The following is a 19,147-nucleotide window of genomic DNA, read 5'->3' as shown; positions in this document are numbered from 1 at the left end:
TATCTACTTCGGTGCCTCCCCTCCGCCCATCTCTACCGGCGTCGCCGGCGAGATTGGCCTCAGTTACTTAGATAAGAGAGAGAAAGGGGGGAATGAGCCTCTTACTAGCAATTCTACATGGCTTGCTCCCACCCGTCGAATCAAGCTTTCCGCTGCCTTTTTCACTCGTCGACCGTCGCGGCGCAAGTGCAACCAGACAAGGTGCGCGTATCGTCCTTCCCGGAGGCAGGCCTGCTATCCTCTCTCTCCTTTCTTTTCCAAAATGATTCTCCACTGCACTACTATTTGATCGAATAGGAACTGATCATCCAAATCACTTTGCATGCACCAGAGGAAAGTAGGAAACGACAATTCGTATGATCGTATCGGTCCTCACGGCCGGCTGTTACGACAAGTCAAATCGCCGACGCCGATCTCGCACCTTCGCGTCTACGTGTGCACCTCGAACTGCCACGCCTCCCCAGACGTCGTGATCAGCGTATAAGCCGTGTTGTGATTTGGAGATGCCACTTGAACTAATAGTCTACGTAGTGTCGTGTACACGGATGCGATCCAGGTGGAGAGAGTGACCGGCGGAGAGAGATCCTGCAAGTCGTAGACCTGATCGAAGTGGCTACCATGGCGATCAAAAGGCTCTCGAGAAGCTAGAGGAAGAGGAAGAGGGAATCTACCCGTGCCCTCGTATCCGTCCACCCAAAGCCCCGAACCTTTCAATCCTGTCCCCCCTTCTGCTCTGCCTTTTGTTTCTTTGCCTTGCGCACTCGCCACTACTGTACGGTCCATATTTAGGGGCATTTCAAAGTGCCCCAATAGGTAGCCAAAGTGCCCCTAATTACTTTTGAAAAAGACTACGAAAAGTGCTCCTGGACGTCATGTGTCCCTAAATGTATTTCGAAGCACTTTGAATGAAATGCCCCAAATACATTTAGGGGCAGTTTGAAAAGTGCCTCTAAAGGTTTTTAGAGGCAGTTTGAAAAGTGCCTCTAAAGGTTTTTAGGGGCAGTTTGAAAAGTGCCTCTAAAGATTTTTAGGGGCAGTTTGAATTTTGCCTCTAAAGGTTTTTAGGGACAGTTTGAGATTTGCCTCTAAAGGATTTTAGGGGCAGTTTGACATTTGCCTCTAAAGGTTTTTAGGGACAGTTTGAGATTTGCCTCTAAAGGTTTTTAGGGACAGTTTGAGATTTGCCTCTAAAGGTTTTTAGGGGCACTTTGAGATTTGCCTCAAAAGAATTTAGGGGCAATTTGAGATTTGCCTCTAAAGGTTTTTAGGGGCACTTAGTGTTTTGCCTCTGAAGTATTCAATCCTGTAATACATATACATAATCCAGAAGTCTATATATCACACCATAACAAATCTGTAATACATGTAACTTCACAGCATTCTAAATATCAGATTTTCAACTAAAAGTTGTACTCCCTCCGGCCGATTTAGATGACTCGGCCTATGCTCAATTATCATTTTGTGAAACCCCCCTCGCAAGTTCAATTCTTCTCAGTTGTGGTCCTCAAATCAAAATCAATCTTGATCCCGACGTCCAAGTCCCGCGCCGGAGCTCTGTCCCTGTCCGGCGCCGCGCCGGAGCTGGAATCGCACGCTCGACGTTAGTGAGCCCGCACCACGCCGGCCGTCCGCGACCGCTCCAGGACCAGAGGAAGCGGAGCCTCCAGAACCAGAAGCAGAGGAGGCGGGGCCTCCATGGAGCAGAGGCGAGCTGCCCCGCCGGCCGGGCGGCCGGCCCCTGCTTCTAGCAGCTCCCTTGCTGCCCGCTCTGCCTCGCCCACCGGCCTCCACTGAACAGAGCGTGCGTGGTGTTCCTGAACGAACGGCCGCAGCCGAGGCCTGGCAAGGGCGTCACCAACACCTGCGAGGTCTGCGATTAAGCTGCAAGAAGTCGCACAGATTTAAGACATCGTATGAGAACTCAGCAGTGTTACATTCTCCATGTAAAGAGGTAACCAAAAATTCATCATGCCACATGCAGAGATCTGAGAAAGACATGTTGAAATAGGAACAACGATGGTGCATTATCAAAGCAGATGGCAGGTTTCCGCCAGACCTACCGCTTGCACTCCCTCATCTTCCCAGTGAGCTCCTGCAGCTGCTTGGACTGCCTGTTAGAGTCCTTGATCTTGTCAATCTTCTGGAACCCATTCCTGCAGCAAACAAAAAAAATCCCCCGTAAGAATCAGTCAACCAGAAAGGAAGCAACCAGGCATAGTTTGAGCACGAGTTGGCTAAATCTGATGCCAGCAGGAAGTCCGCAGTCGAGCAGTTAACTTTTGCTAGCACAACTATAGGATGAAAATGAGACCAAATTTTTTGAAGGAACAACAGCATAAGGGGAAAATGTTCAACCAAGTTCTTGACTACTCCTTGTGCCAACACCTAAGCGACGACATAATCCCAACCCTCAAGAGACGAACAAAGAACAAGTTAACAGGACTATTTACCATAGCAATGGCTACCTCCTGGGACAGCGACGTCTCTCTCGTCGCCGAGGCCCTGCGTGGAACAGGGCGTAGCCTGGCATTTCTTGATCATTTATTTGAGGCGCTCCAGCCCCAGAGCAGGAAGATCTTCCTCCATGCCAGTCATATGCTTCTGGTACTCCTTGGCGAACTTCATGATTAGATCCCAAGACAAAAATACAACGAGATCATGATTAATTGGCATGGTAAGTCTTCGAAGGAGAAGAGATTTGTTGCAAATAAAGTTGATTTTTCAGCGAGATGAACCAAAACTGATGCAATAGCTCAGGTTAACAACAACTCAGAGAAAGGGACTGATAATAGCTTCAAGGTGCAAAATAAGATTCGATGCGACATCCAATATGCTTATGTTCCTTAAACTAGGTGGACAAAACTCCTGCCAGAGGTTCTAAATTATCAAGAATTTCACAAAATACAGAATCCAGAGGTCTATGTTCATTAAACCCAACCAAGAGGTTACAAATTGCAGCAACGGATTTTCATAGAGCAATGGCTGCTCACATAAATAGGGAATTCGTTGAGCCCTTATCTACCTTTAGTAATCACCTCATGACTGATAGTTCCACATAAATAGGGAACTTGTGCAAGCTCATTAATTGATTCTCTAGTGAATGCTTTGCTTTTCTTAAGTTTCTATGGGTGTGTAGTATCTTGTTCATTCAGTGCAGTATAACATAATGATGAGCTCTCTGAATAAGTGCATCTACATGAACATATTGAAAGCAGGTGCGGACAGAAGTGCATGGGGGTAATAAATCAACAAGATGATACCGTTATAAGGTCCAATTATTATCTATCTGAAACCTGAGGTTAAGTTCTTGATTTTTCACATATATTCTATACAAAGAAAGGAGCAAGTAATCACAGCTGACAATAAAAGTTAATATCTATAGACGGTTAACATTTTATATCACCACTGGGATGAGAAGAACCTTCCCCAATTCAGATGGTTTAGCAGGCTTTCCCAATTTCCTCCTCTCTTTTCTTCACAGAAATGTGTCTTTTCTATTCAAGTATATTACAGGGTGACTGGAGTATAGGAAGAAACAAGCATCTTTCCAGATCATTTTGTGTCTAGGAAGAAACAAACATCTTTCTCTGCAAGTTCCAATCAAACAACCTGGGTTCTATAATTGATGAAAGGGCCAGATTGCCACCGTTCCATAGCAGTACTTGCAATATGATGTGATTTAGCACTGGATAGTTCTAGAATTCAACAAATTCCCTACTCAAGTTCAGGTAAACTCAAGTTCAAAGTTCAGCTGAGTGTAGAAGGATAATGGCATGCAGCCTCATCACAATTCACCATTGCATCCGAACAGGAACCAGCAGGGGCTCTTAGCAGGTTAATTAGCAGGAATACCGGGGAGCCTTGCTGTCGGCGGTGGTGTCATGCTCGTAGTAGCCGTACCCGAGGTGGGCGCCGCACTTGCAGCACAGCAACCACCACCACCCTACGTCCGCCTCAAACACCACCACCCTCCGTCGCCGCCTCGTCACGCCGGCCGCCATGTACAGCACCAGAGAGCTTAGCTTTAGGTCGTACCCGCACGCCTTGCATCTGCACAGGGAACGGAGGAGGTGAGATCGACGCACCTAGCAGAGACGGCGGCATGAATATAAAATGCAATTTCAGAACAACACATTCCTCTTTTTAGATAAAGTCATTTTGACAAGACAAGCATTTCTCGGTTTAAACATTTGACCCTTCACTTTCCTAGTGACATCAACATCTTGCAACCTATACTAACATCATACAACTTAAAGTTACTGCCTCCATGGGGTATATGCAAGAAAAGGCATTTGATTGTAGAAATACCGATACATGAATAAATTATTGACCACTATCTTCAAAAACTACGAGCAAGGCCGGCAAGAGTAGAATTGTCTCAAGTTTTGTTGTATCCGATATATGAGCTTACTGATTACTTAAGTGATGTGAAATATAAAATACCAGATAAAGAAAGGTAGAGCACACTCACATAGTGATTTGTTTTCTATCCAGTTTGTTGCGAAATTCTTGCATTTGACCTTCTATCCAGTCTACAAGAATTAAGGTGCAAGACGGAGATATAGCAACAAAATGCCATTCACTCTGATATGTTGAAGGAATATATAGAGTATGACAGATATAGTAATATACAACGATATCTCTGAATCACATCACAGTAACATCTTGAACTCAAATGCATAGCATCCCAGTTTCAATAGAAGGTTCATAAACTGGGCCTAAGCTATTAATCTCTTACAAAGTATCAAGATCATAAGGATTCTCATACTCACATGTAAATAAAAAATTATCCGCCAGACCACCACTAAAAGAAAGCATTTGTAGTCGTTTAAGTAATACTCTACAGAAATCAGAATTGCGTTAGTATTTTCAAAAATGATATTCTAGGATTTTAGAAGCTGCCTTACTTGATGTTGGAATACAAAATGGAAGAACATATAGAAATGAGTTAATAAACCGTAAATCAGGTATGACTGCCATGTTCACACATACATTCTCTCAAAAGGGCTATATCTGAGTTGGGAAATATACCTACAGGCTCAGTGAAAGAATACATGCGTCCATGGCCTGCAATGTACAAGGGGTAGCAAAATCTCACTTTTGTTTATCCAGCACTCATTTAATTGCTTCTAGTAATCCAGCCTTTTATGGAGAACTAATGCATGTACTCTGAGAAAAATACTAAAGTAGGTTCCTGCAGTAAACATCGAACATAGAATTGAGTGTAAATTGATGTGTAATCTAGAAGCATATTTCATATAGCTAGCCTATGTATCCAGAATAAGTAAATAAGTTATAAATAATCAATTCAATAACCTATGAGAGGGCATAGTTGGCACTTTATTTTCTCGATGGCTTCCACTTTTTAAATTTGTTTGAGGTAGCAAATAACCAGTATATTGCACCGCATTAACAAAATACTTGCATGTAAGGTTAGTGTGTACAAAGAAATGCCTCGTGGAAGCTAGATGTGCGAGAATGGTTGAAAGCAAATATCAATGGGTTGCTACACAAGTGTAGGCGCAAAGATTTATCAAAGTTAAAATATAAAGAAGGACATGGGATGGACAGAGAATTGATATACACATATAATCAGAGTGGGCACACCATCAACATGGCTTTTGTTTTTTTGTTTTCCATGTCCATTATGGCCTGCCGTTTCAGGCAAAGAAATCTCTGTTGAAAAATGTCCGGCGCAGTTAAAATATTGCACACGAACCTGTTATAGAGCACTCAAACTGCACACAGCAAAAACTTTAGGAAATAAAACCATCCAAGTGCAGACGCGGCACAACCATGTTAATCTGAAAACAAATTCAAAATTATGAGAAAAAAGAAGTTTGTTTCCATTTAGTATAGTACTTATGCACAAATCTAGATTAACCGATCAGAAAAGGAACAGAGGGTATGGAAATTGCAGAAGCATTAGAAATTATATCAAAAACTGTAATATTCTTTGAAAAACTGTAACGCACTGACAACGAAAGCGTTGTCAACGAAACTGTAACTTATCCTTGCATTCATTTCAAGCATATAGCTAATGAAATCGTCTCTAAAACAACCCACACACGCGCATGAAAGTTTTAGTCGCTACCGGAAACATTATCCTACTGGAGCACAACAGAAACAACCAATACAGAGAATTCACCATGCTCACCTCTCACTGTCTTCCTTGCTCTATAGAGCCATTGCATCAAGCACCAAAAGTGCAACCCTGCAAATGCCAATCATACACACAACATCAACACATAATTGCGTCAAACTAAAGCAGCAGACGAGGAAGCTACCTTCAGCGTGGTGTTCATCACCTCAGGGCACCTACTCCAGATTTGGATAAATATATTTGATCTCCCAAATATACAAATACCTAAACAAAAAAAATCCAGAGCTTAATGCACAGTGCTGCACCATACAAATAAATTACCTCTGAAGCTAAATGAAGGCAATTTACAATCAAAGAAATAAGACATCAGTTGCTGAGATATAAAGTACAAATACCTAAGTGATAATTTTCCTAGTTAACAGTGGCAATATATTTAGACATTGACATAAACTACAAATAATTGTAGCATGCAGCACAGTCAAACAATATCACATACAGGTTGTGAGCAAATAATTCTACCCCTATCACAACTCAGCAAATAATTCTACCCCTATCACAACTCAAATGGAACAGGGTAAAATCCCCCTACATTCATATCACTATTGGATTCGATTTTGCGCTTACAGCACGGGGAGGTGAGCCTGAGGTGCGAAAGTAGCAGCACCACAGGGTAGCCGGAGCACTAGAGGAGCCCAGGTCGACGCAGGGTCCAGGAGGTGGTCGCAGGCGTCGGGGTAGAGGAGCAGGAGCACGGGAGGTCGTGGCGGAGGTCGTAGACGAGGCCTGGCTGCCGGAGGGAGTAGCCAGAGGCACGGGTGCACGGACGCGGCGCCGGCAATCCGAACCCCACGGATATAGTTGCCACGGGGACACGCGGAGGAGGTGGGGTGGCTTGGCGACGGTACGAATCCTGCGGAGGTGAGGAAGGCGGAACATCACCAGCGATCCGCGACGCGGGAGGCCGCCGCCGATGGCCGGTAGGGGACGGTAGAGGGCGGAGCTAGGGTTTATAGCGGTGTGCGCGCGGGAGCCGGAGGGTGCCGCTGTGGTGGGGGGTTGACGGAGGAGACCGTGCCCCAGGCCGTGTAAGCAAGTGACGGCGGCGGATGTGTCCGGCATCGCTGGAGCGAGCAGGTGGCGGCGGTTGGAGGCGGCTGGCGGCGGAGCATCTCGGCGGCGAGAGGGGAATCGAAGGGACGTGAGGGGTGGTGCTATGTGCCGACCTGGTCGGCGCCGACAACGTCCCACACAACCTTGGTCGTCTGTGGGCTTGGCCCATTATCGTTGATTTTCGTTGGGTCGATTCGGCTGTTAACTGGGCCGCAGCCCATCAGGTAACCTCTTTTTCTTTTTCGTTTTCTTATTTTTTTTTCTTTTCCTTTTCCTTTTCCTTTTCCTTTTTCTGTTTACAGTTTTGTTTTTAAAAACTATAAAATTTTACAGGCCTTTTTATATTTTCAAAAAAAAATGTCTACAGATTTTAAAAATGTTCGATTTTCAATTCGTTCACAATTTTAAAATCATCCAAAAAATTTAAATTGTTCAAAATAAAAAATTTGTTCAAATTTTGAAATGTGTTCAAATTCGAAAAACGTTCAAAATTTAAATTTGTTCAAATTTCAAAATTCGTCCAGTATTTCGAAATTCATTCAAGATTAAAATTTTGTTCCAATTTTGAAATGCATTCAAATTTTAAAATTTTTCAATATTAAAATTTTGTTCAAATTCTAAAATTCATTCGAATTTGGAAATTCATTCAAGATTCAAAATTTGTTCAAAATTTTGAAATTTGTTCAAGATTCAAAATTTGTTCAAAATTTCAAATTTTGTCAAACTTGAACATTTTTAAAATTTGAAATTTTCAAAAACTATTTTTAAACAAAAAATAAAACAAGAGAACAAAAGAGAAAACAGAAAAAAATAGAAAACGGAAAAGAAAAAGCAAAAGGAGAAAAAACAGGCAAAAATCGCCTAACCGGGCCGACCCACACCGCGCGTGGGGGGTGTGCGGCGCGGTGCATGTGCCGACCTGGTCGGCATATAAGAAACGCCGTGAGAGAGCGCCTACGATGAAAGAGGGGTGTCGCCGTGTCGGGCCGGTATTGACCCAACGTGGTGGGCCCTACCGGGCTCGGCCGGTTTGACCGTTCCAGTTGAACCGTTCCGGCTTGAGGTGGACCCGGATGGGGGCGCGGTGTCCCAAATCGAAGGTAGCCCCGGCGGAATGGAGACACCAAGGCGGCTCTAAAGGGCCATCGCTTGCGGGCGTAAGAAGAAGAGGTGTCGCCGGTCTCAACCTCCGGGCAGCGAAGACAAATCGCCGAAGGAGCGCGGTGCTTGTAGAACTCAGCCGAGTCACATACCGCTGACAAACACATTTGCCAGCGAGGTTAAAGCGAGGCGAGCCAAACTACCGGAGAAAACCCTTTCCTCGTAAGTTACATTGCTATGTTAGGTGAATTTTCTCGGCAGTAGAGGTCCCCTTAGGTTTGGTCCATGGTGTAGTGCAAGTGAATGTCTACATGTAACTATGCATCCATGATTACTCAATTTTCCTTGTCTTTGTCATTTATAGTAAACATTTTTACTCATTCATCTCTGGACATCTTACTTATTTTTACAACAATACAATGCAGGTAGATCCTTAAGATAGAATATTGTACTTATACAGTATTAACATCTTGTAGGGAATACATGCTTTACAAATCCTTAATGTTTGTTTTACCTACAGAATGTACCTTGTTTTTAAAACTGCCCTTAAAAGTAATTAGGGGCATTTTGTTAACATATAGGGGCACTTTGGAGGTTGAACAAGTTCTCGTACTGTCAGATTTATTACAACTTCTTTTTTCTAGTAGTTCAGGCTTTTAAGTTTGAAGGATTTAAGGAGTAATGTTAGTTTTGTCAGCTCATTTGTAAGTTATTTTCTCCCTAGTTAGATTCAATTAATTGCCAACACATACAAACATGTGAACGACACACCACAAAGTTAGATTGCATGGACCACCTCGTGGCTGTCGGACGCATCTCGTGGTTGTCCGATATGGAGCCGACGGCGTGGAGGAAGCTAGTCCCGAACGGGTGAAGTTGGCCCAGGACACCACCCGTTGATCGCTGAAGTAGACCATAGCTCTCCATTATGTACCGTGCAACCGTAGCTGTACATTATACTACATACTGTAAACGGACATGTGCATGCATAAATTGTAATTTTTTTACATCATCTCCTAAATCTCTCCAATTCTATTGTAGGTGATGGCCGAAATGACTTGTGTTGGCTGTGAGCAACCTTCTGAAAATTGTGGTCGTGCAGAGGGGAAAACAACAAGTTTCAATGTTATCGTCGTTCCTGGATTCCTACATGGTGTGGTAAGACATGTTGAAACTGGATAATGTGGTTTCCATTCATTGTGATACAGTAGCCAATCATATTATTTATAACTTAACACTTTTTGTGTACATACAGAATGTACCTTGCTCCTTCAGAGAGAGGTTGAACAAGTTCACAAAGAATTGGCTAGTTGCCAGGACACCCAATTTCCGCAAATATGATTTGTTCCTGAGAAAAGATAGGTTGATGACATACATTTGTGGTCCTTACTGGAAATCTTTAATTAGGGCTTATGATATAGAAATGGGAGATATTGTGCATTTCGAATACAATGAAGATTCTCTTGATGGACTATCCAACTTATTCAATGTTCATCGTTTACAAGAACAATATTGAGAAAGCCGTAGTTGAAGAAACCGGTATATTCTGGCTCAACTTCATGTTTTTAAATTTAGTATTGCTCGAACCTATAGCCATTCCTATATGTTACTGAAATTGTATGGCACCTATTTCTGCAGTGGTTGGAGATATGCCTAGTTCCATACGGAGCATCCTGTACAGAACTGTATTCAAATACATCAATTCAGTTACTGAGCAGGAGATGGCTGCCATTCTTTTTGGAATCTACAAAGATGTTTACGTCACCGAACATGAATTTTATGAACTAAAAGATCAGAAGAATTTTTGGGTGCACAAGATGGATGAGGACAATCAGGAATTTGAAGTCTTGGTAAGTTTGTCTGGTTTGGTTTGTGCTACTAGCTAATTATTCTAATGTTTTCATGCATTTGAATGCAATAATTAGATGTTGACAAATTATTATTTGCTCTTATGTCAGTACATACCTAGTGAGGCTGTGGATGGCTACAGGTACCCAGTTTTTGGAAAAGCACATCTTTCAAGGAATGGACAACCCCTAGAAGAAGAAGAAGAAAACTTTATTGACTGCACCTACAAAATTGAATGGGACCTTGGACATGTATCCTTTTCAAATGGTTGGACAGACTTTGCTGCTGCTACTCACATTGGAGTTGAATCAACTGTTTTGATCAAGATATATCCAATGCAGGAGTATATAAGTCTCAACTTTGTTGAGATCATCAACAAGTGGGGGCAATGAGCTAGTTCAGATTATCAAGTAAACTTGTTCTAGTTTAATGTTCTACAGTAAACTTGTTCAAAATATCAAGTAGTTTGGATTATCACCTAGTTTAGCTTCAAATTATCAAGTAGTTTGGATTATCACCTAGTTTAGCTTTCAAGTTCTATGTGATGGTTTGTAGGAATTTAAGTGTTTGAATTATCTCGTTTCTATTACCGGATGTTTATGTCTCGTTGTTTACACATAATTTGTTGTTTTTAACTTTGTTTGAATTTGTAACTAAGCACTTGAATTTGGCGGTGGAGGCCGTGTGTGCGTCGCTGGCCGATCGCTCGCGCGTGCGTGCTTTGGTCAGTAGGACTTGTCCCTTTCGGATGACCTGGAAGGCGGGAAGCCGTGGCATCCCCATCTTGTCTCTACTTTGTTTCATGAAAGCTATTGTGCCTATCGTCCACTCTGCTCTGTAGTTTGTACGATTGCAGAGTAATTGTATCCACGGAAATGAGCCAACAACTAGCTGCCGGATTTTAAAATGCCGAAGAAACCGAACTTGGATACATGAGAGTGAGCAGGAGAGGCGGCAGCCAGAACACATCTACGGTTCCGTTCTCCTCGAGTGGCGACGCCGTTAGCGCTTGGGGCCTTGGGGAAGGGTGGCACACCACCACCTCACCGGCGGGGAATTTGGGGCATTTGTGAAACCGCCTCAATAGGTATATAGCAATTGGGGCACTTTTTGAAACTCGCCTCAATAGGTGTATACCAATTGGGGCACTTGTCCAAACCGCCCCAATAGGTGTATACCTATTGGGGCACTTGTCCAAACTGCCCCAATAGGTGTATACCAATTGGGGCACTTCTGAAACTGCCCCAATAGGTGTATACAAATTGGGGCACTTCTCAAAACTGCCCCAATAGGTGTATACCTATTGAGGCATTTCTCAAAACTGCTCTAATAGGTAGAAGCATTATGAGCATTTTGGCAAAAGTGCCTCTAAAAGGGGGTATTTAGGGGCACTTTGAAAAGTGCCCCAGGGCAAAGTGCCCCTAAATCCCTACCGTGTAGTAGTGCGCACCACCAATATCTCCACTGCTTCGTCGTCGCAAGAACCGGAGCAGCTATAGCACGTACGCAGCTAGCAGACAAGTGTGCGACACGGGAACGAGGCGTGTTCATGTGCGTATGGGATGAGCCGGCGGTGTGAGCGATTCGCCGTGGCCAGCATATGGACCGCGGGGAGAGGGCGGGCGCCGGCGCCGTCGGCAGCGCCGGCAGCCTCGGGCTCCGTGTCGGGCAGGCAGTCTTCTCGTCGGCGGCGCTCATGTTCATGTCCGTCGGCGTCGAGTTCTTCAGCTATACTGCCTTCTGGTATGCAAACAATCCCATGGCTCTGTTTGGGTTGTCTTATTCTGCATGTTGAACTGGGGATGCTTCAGAGTTTAGCCTTCAGTGTACAGAGATCAGGTTTTAGGGTTTTATTTAGTGCATGGATTGGGGACCGAAGTTCTTCGGAAACTGAACAACGTTCTGTAAACGGAACACCTGAAACTGATCTGTATGCAGGGTACCTTAATAGTTTCTTTCTCTGAAAACATGGGCACAGCCACTTGCTAATCTAGACGCTGTGCCTTACTTACGACCTGAATACAGAAACCATGTTAGATTGTGTCTTCTCCTCTGACTAAGACCGTATGCGCGGCTCTTTTCTTACTGAACTTTGTGCAAAACATGGCAGCTTCCTGGTCACAATCATGGGCCTGGTGATCCCCTGGAGCTGCGCGCTCGCCATCATCGACGTGTACTCCGTAGTCGTGGGGTACCCGCTCCGCATGCCTGGTGTCGTAGCCATCGTCGTCGTCGGAGACTGGGTGTGTACCACGTCGCAGCTCCTCCTCCTGTCACTAGTACTTCGGTCATCTCACCTCTCTAACTGTCACTTTTCAGGTCCTGTCGATACTCTCGCTGGCGGCTGCCAGCTCGAGCGCCGCCGTCATCGACGTCCTCCTCGAGTTCCATGGATCACAATGCCCTCCGAGGCTGTGCGAGAGGTACCAGCTCTCCGCGATGATGGCGTTCCTGTCCTGGCTCCTCACGGCCGCTTCGTCCCTTTTCAACCTCTGGTGCCTCGCCTCCGGGTGAGGGTGACCACCGATGGAGATACGAGTTCCAAACTGACTGCAGTGTGACCCCGATCGATGGGTCATGATTTTGGGTGTAGTATATGTATAGCTTGGGAGAATTTTTGTACCTCTGGCTAATTAAGCCTGCCATTCTGGGCTTATGACGCCCGACTATGCCTGAACTCCGAAGTTACAATTTCCACTAATCAGCTCCATGCTAAACCATACATTCGCATTTTGATATCTTATCAGTAAAACACCTGGTGATTCTCGTGCATGCATTTAAGAAAGAGACCGAGGAAGGAAACATCATATGTAAGCTATAGTGAAGACACGGTTATCTGCTATGCTATTTCAGCAAAAATCTGTTATGTTTTCATGAAAAATCAAGGGAAATCCTATTTAATCTTTATTTTAAGAAAAACTATTTAATCTTGTTGTGTCAAGACCTCAAGTGGCTGGGGGCGATGCCCACGTACTGACCACGGATGGGCCGGCCGAATAAGGTGAGATACCTTTTTCTCTATTCTTTTTTCTCAGTTTTCTTTTTCGTTTTATTTGCTTTTCTAAGTATATTTGCGCTTTCTTAGTTTTTTTTATTGTACTTTTAATTTATTAATGTTTTGACTCAAAGTTATATTTAGATATTTTACGACATGTAGGAACCATTCTTTTACATATATAAACATATATTTTGGAATAGAGATTTGGTGTACATGGGCACGAGTGCTCTCGTTTTTAAAAAATAAAAAATATATTTTTGAGTTTCAAAAAATTCTGGAAAAAATGTGTATGTAGCTGATGATGTATATCATAAATATGCAAAAACTCAATTTCGAATACTTTATATTTTGAGCTACACAAAAAAGAAAAGGTGTAGATCTTAGTAGTACATTTTCAAATCTCTAAAATATATCAGATTTTATCTTTTTTTGTTCAGCATAAAATAAAAATAATTTTGGGTTCAGATTTTGTGTGATTGTGATATGTATCGGTGAAAATATCTAGAATTATTTTTCAGATTTTTTATAAGTTGAAAAGATATTTTTTTAAAATGGCGAGAGCACTAGAGCTTGAGAGCCAAAAGCACTTCCCGTTTATTTTGATTTCATATGAAAAAAAATTATTTCATAAAATTTATTTTTGAAAGATATGAAAATTTAATAATATTTTGAAACACACACTTGATGTCCTTATTACTATTTTAAAAAATAAATTAACTACAAATATCAAGCTTCATAAAAAACTTTACTTTTTTAAAAGGGAAACATTACCTTTTAATGTGTCACACTAGATGGGCCCCATGTTCAAAGGCTTCGGGAGCTAGAACCTTAGGCATAAAATAGCAGGTCCCAAAGCGAGCTAGGCCACGTGTTAGCTGGGCATTTATCAGGCTGAGCCAAATAAATTATTCCAGATGCAGAAAAATTAGGCCCTGGCCCGACCCAACTATTGGGCCAAAAAAACAGGTCCAAGACCGGCCTATCAGAGGAAAAGCCCATCAAGCCTCGGGACGGTCCTTTCCCTAATTCACAGAAAACCTAGACCTAGGCATGGTTAGCCACGGGTGCATTATGATTGCGAGTTTGCTCATGCAAAACGGGTCACACACATTTATGTTGTATCTCGCCGGGGTTAGTGTTCTACATGAGGTGTTAAATGATGTACGCAAAAAAGGAAGCCAGGTGTCCTATTCAAGATTGATTTTGAGAAAGCTTTTGATAAAGTCAAATGACCTTTCTTATATCAATCTATGGAGGTGAAAAGATTTCCAACTCAATGGATGGATCTGGTTATGAAAATAGTAACCGAAGTGGGAATTAATGTTAATGGAGAAATTGAATCATATTTCTCAACACATCAAGGTTTGAGGCCGGGGGGCCCCCTTTCCCCTCTTCTCTTTGATGTTGTTGGTGATATATTGGCAATTTTTATAAAAAAGGGCACAAGATATTGGCTTGTTAACTGGGCTAGCTACATATCTAATAGAAGGAGGAGTGTCAATTCTGCAATATGCAGACGCCACCATCCTCCTTCTTGAGGATGATCTAGAGCAGGCTAGGAACCTGGAAGTCATCTTATGTTTATTTGAACAAATGTCAGGTCTGAAAATAATTTTTGATAAGAGTGATATTATTGTTTAGGGGAGGCTTCAGAGAGAGAGAGAGAGAGAGAGAGAGAGAGATTAGTTTTCAAAGAATCTTCACTTGTAAATCTAGGTCACTGCCCTATGAAATATCTAGGTGTGCCCATCAACAAGAAAAGATTGAAAAACAGACTGGGATCCTATTGAAGGGAAGATGAGAAATAAATTGGGACCATCGCAACGGGAGATGTTGGTGATGGGAGGAAGAGTTAATTTGATTAACTCTTCACTAACTAGTGTCCCCTTATACATGCTCTCCTTTTATAGAATACCACAGGGGATAGAAGATAAAATAGACAAAATCATAAATGGTTTCCTTCAGGATGAAATTGAAGAGAAGAAAAAAATATCACTTGGTGAGTTGGCAGAGAGTATGTATGCCAAAAGGTCAAGGGGGTTTAGGGATTCTAGACCTAGAAATAATGAATATTGCCTTACTCTCTAAATGGTTATGGAAATTGTTTAATGAGGATGGTATATGGCAAAAAATTCTTAGAATAAAGTATCTCCAGAAACAAAACCTCTGTCAGGCTGTGGAAAAAATGGTTAACTCCCATTTCTAGCAGGGGTTAATGGAGATTAAGCATATTTTCTGGAAATGTTGCCGAGTGCAAGTTGGTGATGGGAGGAGGACAATTTTCTAGGAAGATCACTGGATAGGCACATCTTGCCGAGCCAAGATTTTTCCTAGGCTTTTCTCTGTTTCCATGAATAAGAATGTAACAGTTCAAGATGTTTTTGGTAAAGGGGTCAATGGGCTTCGGTTTAGGAGAGAGATGGTGGGAGTGCTTAGAGAGCAATGGGGTGCATTGAAAAAAATGCTAGAAACTGTAGCTCTGAAAGATGAACCTGATAAGTTAATATGGAAGTTAACAAATTCAGGCTCTTTCTGAGTTAAATCTTTTTACTCAGCAATGCAATTCAATGGTGTGATCCCTTACAAATTTATGTGGAAAGTCAAGATACCTCTCAGAATAAAAACTTTTTTGTGGCTACTGCTTAAAGGAAGTATCTTAACAAGAGATGTTCTTATACATAGGGGAGGAAAGTGTGAGAAACAATGTCTTTTCTTTTGATGCAATGAGTCTATTACACACCTCTTTTTTCCTTGCCCCCTAGCTAGATACATTTGGAATGTGGTTAGCTGTACTTTTGGTTTAACTTTTCAATTTAAATCAGTTGACCATTGCATTTCAACTTGGTTAAAAGTTTTCGGAAAAAAAGAGAAATGCTTGCTGTGGGGATTGCTGCTGTACTATGGAGTATTTGGAAGACAAGGAACCCAACATGTTTTGAAAAAAATAGCCCGATGAACCTTGTGCAGTGATTTTCAAGATTTGCTACTATATTAACTGTTGGAGTTCTTTGCATGTGAAGGATGACGTTAAGGACCGACTGGTTTTGTGCACTAAGCTACTAAATAAAGTTGCAAAGTACGTGACTGGAGCGAGGAGATGTTGGACGCCTTTGATTCTAAGACTGGAGCGGTGAAGAAATTAAAAGAAGAGAGAAGCTGTGCAGGGGGAGCATCCTGATGGCTTTTGGTATGAGCAGAAAAAAGGTGGTAAAACTGTGTGGTGTTGAGGTGAAAGGAAATGAGTAACAAGCTGACCTCTTATGTTAGGTTCTTTGTCTCCTTATCTTCATTTTCGCCAGTTGTGCCTTGTTTGTTAAAATCTCCAGTAGTGGTCAGGATGGAAAAAAGGACCCCCTAGGAGACAAATATGTTTGATATGTTGCGTTGATGTGTTTGTAAGGTTGAACTATAAATGCTGGTTTCGTTAGTGAAATCGGGAACATGATTCCATTGATTTGAAAAAAGGTTGTATCTCACCCCAAAGTATACCTCACATCAATTTGCTAGCGCCCACAATTGAGATGTAGAACGACAAGGGAAAACCCATGGGTGTTCCTACTAGTCCCCTATCTCCGCAGAACGATCTTCCTCCCAAAGGCATGAGAAACCCGGATAAATGCGTCGAGTGAGGTTAATTTTTTTATAGTTTTGACGTACTTGACAATGATGTCTCGATGTCGAAGGCGGCATAAATGCATGGAATACAAGTCATGTGAATCTATTCATGTCCTGACGTGTGTATCATGGCTGACACCTAGGGTTGCAGGCGGCGCCCGCATAACGTCCCACTGAACAAAAAATTATAGCAAAAGATGCTACTGGATTTGAACATAATTAAAGAAGAAAATCAGAGCAAACTTGTAACACCCCGGCCACCACCTCCCCCCCCCCGACCGGGCATGTTACCCCTGGCAGCTCTTTAGGATCTCTAGACTAGCCCCACAGACCAACACATATCTTTCCTGCACACTTTGTCCTCACTCGTGCGCACCAGGGAACTACTTCCAAGTCGGTCACCCATCCTCAAATTACTCCGGACCAAGCCCGCTTAACCTCGGAGTTCTTTGCTAATGAGCTTTCGGAAAAGAAGTTGCAACTTGTTGGTATGACTATTCTATCAATCCTATTAAGCCTTGGGCCAGGATGTCACATTCATCCCCCCTTAGAAGATCGACGCCCTCGTCGATCAGCCCCAGGCCAGGAACATCCCCTCTTGGCACACGTATGTGCGTCCAGTGTCGGCACATGTGCCATGCCGTGTGCCACGACGGGCCACACCAGCCATGCGCCACATGCCCGAACCCCTGACCCGCACACGCCCATGTAACCACAAAGGTCGGCTTTGATACCAAATATAACCCCCCGGCCCCCCCCCCCCCCCCCGACTGGGCATGTCACCCCTGGCAGCTCTTTAGGATCTCTAGACTAGCCCCACATACCAACACATGTCTTTCCTGCACACTTTGTCCTCACTCGTGCGCACCTGGGAACTACTTCCAGGTCGGTCACCCATCCTCAAATTACTCCGGGCCAAGCACGCTTAACCTCGGAGTTCTTTGCTAATGAACTTTCGGAAAAGAAGTTGCAACTTGTTGGTATGAGTATTCTATCAATCCTATTAAGCCATGGGCCAGGATGTCACAAAACTCCTGTCCCACATCCCGCCCTGCTTGCCACCCTACTAACACTGGAGAGCATGGGATGTTCGGTCCCGTGAATTGATGGCTCCCCACCGTGTGGACTGTCGTCCGAGAATTCTGCTTTACTTGCAACAATCGCGACGATGACAATGTCAAGTTTGTTTTGACCAATATTTCTCTTGTTTGGTCGGTTGCGCTCCCGCCTTCCAGATTTCTTCCGTTACAGTGTGATGATGAAGTAGTGGTCGATAGCCTTCCTTGCAATGTGTTCGATGGCACAGTGTATTCAGCGACCTTAGGCCACTTGTACCGTGGTTGGCGGATCATATGGCTATTCAAAATATTTTATTTAAGTCCAGCTTGCACATATCTTGCCTTATGTGTTACTTCACTTGAGTGCAAATCTTCCGGATGAAAAGGCTAAATCAGACGGAACGACTTCAAATATTCTTGATGAAGCTTCCAGTTTTATCAAGATCCTTTATGGTGTGTTATTGTTTCAAATTCTTCTATTTTAAGGTATTTGTTTCACTTATTAACAAACTCAGGTCGTTCTCTTCACTTGACAACACTTGCAAACACTAGATGAGGATATTATTTGTCCCCCATTGTCATCATCGTCGCTTCCATAGGGACAATACACCCATGAATTGCAAACAGAGCTTGGCTCTGGTGGTTAGGTACCTTGTGGTGGAACCAGCCCACCCAGATTCAAGTCCTAGATTTGGCATGGGTGTTTGCATTTACCTGGATTTATTCCAGGATTTAACCGGTGCTATGCTTTCAGTGGTAGGTGACGTGCCCGTCAACAGCGAGGCGTCAGTGGTGACTTCGTCAACCTCAAGATATGATGCCGGCTTAGTCCCTCGAAGATGCTCATAGGGGTAGGGTGTGCGTGTGTGCGTTCATAGGGGTGTTTGTACGTGCGTGTTTGTGAGCGTCTGCGTTGTACTGTGTTCTCAAAAAAAAAAAACACCCATGAATTAAACACAAGAATTATTTTCCTACCTAATTGCTGCCCAACTGAAGAGTAGACCATGACTGCCCAGTCCAACATTGTGTTCTCCAGTAGATTAGAGCATCTCCACTCGTCCCCCGAACAGGCCCCCGGCGAGCATTTTTTACATCCGGACGGCGAAAATCGGCCCAGTAGCGCCCCCGGTTCCTCGTTTTCGTCCGGATTTGGCCCTTCATCCATCCGGCGAGCCCACGCCGTCCCCGGTCCCCCGGGGCACGCTCGGGGACTCCGGATGAAACGTTTTGGCGCGAAACACCGTGTGGACCCGCGTAGTCGGCGACAGGAAAACCAAATCCTGTCGATTTTCCCTCCATTCCCTCCAATTTGCT

At 43.5% G+C, this 19,147-nt stretch overlaps 1 protein-coding gene and 1 long non-coding RNA gene across 5 annotated transcripts; one reads left to right on the top strand and one right to left on the bottom strand.

The window, feature by feature from the left end:
- Nucleotides 1-1,743: 1,743 nt before the first annotated feature.
- LOC124704396 lies at nt 1,744-7,132 on the bottom strand. Of its 4 annotated transcripts, none has more exons than XR_007003558.1 (10): nt 6,728-7,132; nt 6,288-6,367; nt 6,158-6,214; nt 5,720-5,804; nt 4,773-5,194; nt 4,472-4,532; nt 3,853-4,050; nt 2,451-2,619; nt 2,061-2,153; nt 1,744-1,881 (listed from the first exon to the last, which is right to left on the bottom strand). It is a non-coding gene; the product is annotated as an uncharacterized LOC124704396 (long non-coding RNA). The 4 variants fall into 4 exon arrangements; XR_007003557.1 differs by having other exon boundaries at nt 4,472-4,840; nt 5,032-5,194; nt 6,728-7,130; XR_007003556.1 differs by having other exon boundaries at nt 4,472-5,194; nt 6,728-7,130.
- Nucleotides 7,133-11,620: 4,488 nt separating this feature from the next.
- On the top strand, nt 11,621-12,821 carry LOC124700658 (CASP-like protein 5C1). The gene is made up of 3 exons (XM_047232748.1): nt 11,621-11,905; nt 12,273-12,405; nt 12,482-12,821. Exons 1-3 carry the CDS (start codon nt 11,763-11,765, stop codon nt 12,674-12,676), a joined length of 471 nt encoding a protein of 156 aa, XP_047088704.1. The 5' UTR covers nt 11,621-11,762; the 3' UTR covers nt 12,677-12,821.
- The last annotated feature ends 6,326 nt before the right edge of the window (nt 12,822-19,147 follow it).

The sequence above is a fragment of the Lolium rigidum genome, chromosome 3 (assembly GCF_022539505.1).
Source record: "Lolium rigidum isolate FL_2022 chromosome 3, APGP_CSIRO_Lrig_0.1, whole genome shotgun sequence".
NCBI lineage: Eukaryota > Viridiplantae > Streptophyta > Magnoliopsida > Poales > Poaceae > Lolium > Lolium rigidum.
This window is presented reverse-complemented; position numbering and strand designations above follow the sequence as displayed.

Coding starts and splice junctions, on each gene's coding strand:
- LOC124700658 (XM_047232748.1), top strand. CDS start 11,763: ATGGACCGCGGGGAGAGGGCGGGCGCCGGCGCCGTCGGCAGCGCCGGC. Junction 11,906..12,272: donor TTCAGCTATACTGCCTTCTG/GTATGCAAACAA, acceptor AAAACATGGCAG/CTTCCTGGTCACAATCATGG. Junction 12,406..12,481: donor TCGTCGTCGTCGGAGACTGG/GTGTGTACCACG, acceptor GTCACTTTTCAG/GTCCTGTCGATACTCTCGCT.